Source organism: Fonticula alba (assembly GCF_000388065.1).
Source record: "Fonticula alba strain ATCC 38817 unplaced genomic scaffold supercont2.1, whole genome shotgun sequence".
Classification (NCBI taxonomy): Eukaryota; order Rotosphaerida; family Fonticulaceae; genus Fonticula; species Fonticula alba.
The window spans coordinates 1,472,448-1,477,393 of record NW_009242971.1 but is presented as its reverse complement, the minus strand read 5'-3'; the positions used below and the strand labels follow the sequence as shown (position 1 = coordinate 1,477,393).

Sequence of the window (4,946 nt, the reverse complement as noted above, 5' to 3'; positions counted from 1 at the left end):
CCCCCGCCGCCGACTCGCGCCTCCCCCTTCCCCCTTGTAGCATTGATGACTTTGCACGGATCTATTCCGGCATGCTTGGTATCAATGTGGACCTCCTGCGACGCACCCTCTGGGGCGACTGGTACCTCGACTCGAAGAAGAAGCGCGTGGTGGGTCGCAGCCAGGCCGGCAACCGCCTGAAGCCCATGTTCGTCAACTTTGTCCTGGAGAACCTTTGGGCCGTGTACAATGCCTCCATCGTGTCCTATGATCAGCCGAAGCTGGAGAAGATCGTCAAGGCCCTCTCGCTGCGAGTGAACCCGGCGGACTTGGCCTCCAAGGACACGCGCTTTGTGCTGCAGAGCATCATGGGCCAGTGGCTGCCCCTGTCGCGTGCTGTGCTTGGTCCGTGGTGTCTCCCCCGACTGCCGCATTTGCGCGTTGCTTTTCTCCCCTCCCCCCCCCCCCCCACGGTCTCCTGATCTTGAGAGAGAGAGAGAGAGAGAGAGGGCACGCCTTCAAGTACTGACACGAATGCCCTCCTGGATGTCGTTTGGGCATCGGATCCCACGCAGGCATGGTCGTGCAGAGCCTCCCCTCTCCGGCCAGTTCGCAGAATGACCGGACCCCGGTCATTGTCTCCGGCTCGCAGAGTGCCTTCAACCGCATGAAGAAGACCGTACGTCATCTGGCCGGGGCAGTCGTGTCTCCTTCTTCCCCTTTTTTCCATCCACTTTCCCCCTCCCTCCTCCGGCTTCCTTTGGGCCACCGAGACACGCTCACTCACATGGTGGCCATGCAGCTGCCCGCCGAGTCGCTCGAGGTCATTTCCTCGATCGAGGCATGCACCCAATCGCCCGATGCCCCTTGCGTTGTGTACATTGCCAAGGTCCTGTCGCTGCCGCGGTCGTCACTGCCAGATCGCCGGCGGGTCATCCTCACGGCGGCTCAGTTGCGTGAGCGCAATCGCCAGCGCGCGGCGCTCCTGGCCGCTGCCGCTGCCGATAACCCCGGGGTGCGTGACATTCATGCGGGCTCTCTGTCCCCCCCCCCCTCCCCCTCCTCCTCCTCCTCCCTGCCGGTCCTGCTCCCTGTACTTTGCCACCGCGTGCTGTGCTCACCACTGACCCCCTGCCGTCCCGATACTGCCGCAGGCCGAGAACGAGCAGACCGTCAGCCTGGATGACATCAAGGCCCAGCAGCAGGAGGCCGAGGCTCGACGCTTGCAAGAAGCCGAGGAGAAGCTTGTCGGCCAGTGTGGCCCGAATGGCGACGTCCTCGTGGGCTTTGGCCGCGTATTCAGCGGGACTCTTCGTGCTGGGCAGGAGATTTATGTCCTCGGCCCGAAGTACGACCCGCGCGTGGCCCTGGCGGCGGATGGTGACAATGCCGCCGACAGCTCGCCTGATGGCCACCACCAGGCCGAGCGGGTAGTCATCTCCCGACTCTTCCTGGTCATGGGCCGGGAATTGGAGGAGCTGGACGAGGCCCCGGCCGGCAACTTGGTGGGCATCATCGGCATCGCCGGGCAAGTGCTCAAGTCGGCTACCTTGAGTTCCTCCCGTGCCTGTCCCTCGCTGGCGGCCCTGCATATGCAAGTGAGCCCGATTGTTCGCGTGGCCCTGGAGCCATCCTACCTGCGTGCGTCCCGCCGGACACCGGGCGCCCCCTTTCCCCGTCTTTTCTGACTCTCTCTCTCTCTCTCTCCTGGTCCCCCTCTCTTTGTACCCCCACGCGCTTTCCCCGCCTTTTCTGACTCTCTCCCTCTCTCTCCTGGCCCCCCTCTCTTTGTATCCCCACGCGCCCCTCCTTCCGACTGCCGGTGTGGTGACCTGCCGGTTTCACATGGTCCCCGCTGTCGGCCCTGCAGCCGACATGCCCAAGCTCATTGAGGGCCTGCGGATGTTGGCCCGTGCGGATCCTGCCATCGAGGTGTATGTCCAGGACACCGGCGAGCATGTGCTTGCCACGACCGGCGAATTGCATCTGGAGCGGTGCATGGTGGACCTGCGCGAGCAGTTTGCTCGCGGCATCAACATCGACCAGTCCCCGCCGCTGGTGCCATACCGTGAGACGGTCATCGGCCGTCAGGCGCCGAATGACTTCTACCCTGCCGGCGAGGCGGCCGCGCACATTACGGACATGGATGACCCGGAGCATGAGCCGGCTGCCAGCCGGATCCACACCTGCTCGGTCATGGTCCGGCGGTCGAATGTCGTCCGGTACAGCACCAACGACGGCCAGGTAACCGTCGTCCTGCGGGCGGTCCCGCTGCCGGAGGACATTACCCGGGCCCTGAATGCACGCAGTCGCCATGCCGAAGGCCTGGACGGGGCGGCGGGTGCGTCGCTGGTCTGCCCCCCTGCCTGTTGGCGGATCCCCGCCCATCCATTTGTCCCTTGCCCTTCTGACAACTTTTTTTTTTCTTCCCCGCCCCCCTGGCACCGAACCAACAGACGGCGAGGACCTCAGCACGCCGATTGAGGAGAAGATCCGCGGTGCCTTCAAGGCTGCCGGTGGTCCGTGGGCGGACTACTTCGACCGGTGCGTGCTCTTACCTTGACTTGGGGCTCGACGGCCGGCGTGGCCTGCTCTCGGTCCGCTCGTCCTCCTTTTCCCCTTCGGTGCCTCGCTCGCTCTGACCCCCCTCTGCAGTGTCATGTGCATCGGCCCCTCGCGGACTGGAACCAACTTGCTGATTTCCACGGTCCCCGGTCACAAGGTGACCTGTGCTTGGGCCGGCGCCAATGCCGCCCCGGCGCCCTCGGCTGCTGCCACCCCCTCCGGGGCCTACCACGGCCAGTTTGATCCCTCGATCATCAGCGGCTTCCAGATGACCTGCGCCAGTGGGCCCCTCTGCGAGGAACCGCTCTATGGCGTGGCCTTCATCCTGGATGAGGTCATCATGAACACGGATGCCGCCGGTGGTGAAGAGGATGCCAACGGCATCTCGGCCGTCGGTGGAAGTGACGCGCCGGCTGTCCGGGCGTCGAACTTCACCAGTGGCCAGTTGATCTCCACCGTCCGGGAGGCCTGTCGTGAGGCCTTCCTCTCCTGCGGGCCGCGCCTGATGTTGGCCATTTACTCTTGCGTCATTCAGGCCACCTGTGCGTTTTGGCTCGGACAATTCCCCCCCCCCCCCCCCCCGATTGTGTCGGGTCCTTTTGCCCGTGCCCAGCTGAGGTCCTCGGCCGTGTTTACAGTGTCATCGGCCGCTGCCACGGGCGTATTCTCTCCGAGCAGATGCGCCCTGGCACCGACTCCTTCATCATCCGGGCCATCCTGCCGGTGGCCGAGAGTTTCGGCTTCGCCTCGGAGATCCGGTCGCGTACCAGTGGCGTGGCCAACCCGATGTTGGTGTTCAGTGGCTTCGAGCTGCTCGACACGGACCCCTTCTGGAAGCCCACCACCCAGGAAGAATACGAGCACTTTGGCGAGAAGGCCGACACCGAGAACCAGGCCCTGGTTCACATGCAGCGCGTGCGCCGGCGCAAGGTACCCCATCATGTCTCTCTCTCTCTCTCTCTCTCTCTCTTTATCTCCATCCCCCTGCCGCCCGGCCTTCTTCTTTTTTCTTTTTCTTTTTTTCCGCCCCAGTGCCAGCTCCTTTCCTGGTGCACTATAGCTGACTTCCTTGGCGATCCACTCCCCTCCAGGGTCTGCTGACCGACATTCGCGTGGTTGAGAGCGGCGAAAAGCAGCGCACCAACCGCCAGAAGTAAACCCCGGAAACCGGCCAGCGTCTGCTGCCATGCACGGCGCCACTCTCCTGCCCTTTTCCCGTCACCTTAGATGGCCTCGTGCCCAATGTAGTCTCCCTGCCTGGGGGTGGGGCCTTTGCATTCCCCTTGGTGTTGGCTTGTCTGCGTGTTTGTTTCTCTTTTTTTTTCTTCGCTTGCTTCCCCCGCCACTCTCCCGGGGGGGGGGGGGGGGGGCTCCCCATGTATATAGGGCGGGGTAAATGGCTGGAAGGGGGTGTGGACGTTGGCGAGGGACTTAAGGTGTCGTGCGACATTTCCCATTGACAAAGGATCTGATGTATATTGATATGCTCCCCGACTGATCCGACCCGGGGAGAGGGCGAGAGAGCGGAGCCAGCCACGGAGTCGGAAATCGGGAAACGGGGGGCGCAGCGGGCAGGCCAAAAGGATGAGCCCTCTAATAGACGGCCGACTCGGCGGGCTGCTTGTTCGAGCGGTTGCTGCGGCTCTTCATCTCCCTGCCGAAGGTGGAAGTGGGGGGAAAAAGCGAGATATCAGAGGTGAGTGGTGAAAAGGGGCACTGCAGGGGGGGGGGGGGAGGAGGGGCAAATGAGCGAGGGGGAAGGCAAGGAGGAGGGGACACTCGCGCCAGGGGCAGAGGCAAGAAGACGCACTCGATGATGGCCTTCAGCACAGACTCGATGGTGTGCTCGGGGGCCCACTTGCCCAGGGCAGGCAGCTTGGACAGATCAACCTGGCTCGCCAGAACAAGAAGGAGAGGAGTGTTAGAAGGGGGAGGGAGAGGCGGGGTTTCAAGGGGGGCAAAAAAAAAAAAGACGGTCCCGGCCAACCAGGCGGGAAAAAGGTCGCACCTCGCCGCGAGGCCCAACGAAGGAAGCATTGATCATGGTGGAGAAGGAAACCACCGGGGCGCTGTTCGGATACTCCGGGCCGCAGACAATCGACAGCGAGTAGATGCGGTTGTCGAAGGTGGTCTGGGTGCGGCGGAGGGGGAGGCAGAGGCAGAGGGGCGGAGATCAGTCAGCCGGGGACCCGGCACAGGGAGGCAGGGAAGGCACGATACGACGTACGCCGTTCGGGCCGATGATGGTGGCGTGCCAGTTGGTCAGGGTGATGTCCTCAGCGTCACTGAGGCCATAGCTATAGGACTGGAAAGAGGCGGCCTTCTCGCCGCGCTCAAGCTCATCCATCAGGCGGAAACGACGAGGGGCTGCGAAGCGAGGTCAGCAAAAGAGGCCGGGGGGG

General features: G+C 63.6%; 2 protein-coding genes across 2 annotated transcripts in view; one reads left to right on the top strand and one right to left on the bottom strand.

The window, feature by feature from the left end:
* Positions 1-3,701, top strand: part of H696_00332 (hypothetical protein) — a gene marked incomplete at both ends in the record, with an annotated part of 5,086 nt that extends 1,385 nt beyond the window's left edge. The window contains 9 exons of the mRNA XM_009494179.1: positions 41-384; positions 555-658; positions 782-994; positions 1,134-1,620; positions 1,850-2,331; positions 2,444-2,523; positions 2,635-3,086; positions 3,158-3,474; positions 3,636-3,701. Of these exons, the coding sequence (XP_009492454.1) occupies positions 41-384; positions 555-658; positions 782-994; positions 1,134-1,620; positions 1,850-2,331; positions 2,444-2,523; positions 2,635-3,086; positions 3,158-3,474; positions 3,636-3,701 (2,545 nt within the window). The remainder of the gene's footprint in view (positions 1-40; positions 385-554; positions 659-781; positions 995-1,133; positions 1,621-1,849; positions 2,332-2,443; positions 2,524-2,634; positions 3,087-3,157; positions 3,475-3,635) is intronic.
* A 436-nt stretch (positions 3,702-4,137) lies between these two features.
* On the bottom strand, positions 4,138-4,891 carry H696_00331 (ubiquitin-conjugating enzyme E2; the record flags this gene model as incomplete). Its single annotated transcript, XM_009494178.1, has 4 exons — positions 4,138-4,198; positions 4,355-4,434; positions 4,553-4,675; positions 4,772-4,891. The coding sequence occupies 4 exons, from the start codon at positions 4,889-4,891 to the stop codon at positions 4,138-4,140; spliced, it is 384 nt and encodes a 127-aa protein (XP_009492453.1).
* Between the last annotated feature and the right edge of the window lie 55 nt (positions 4,892-4,946).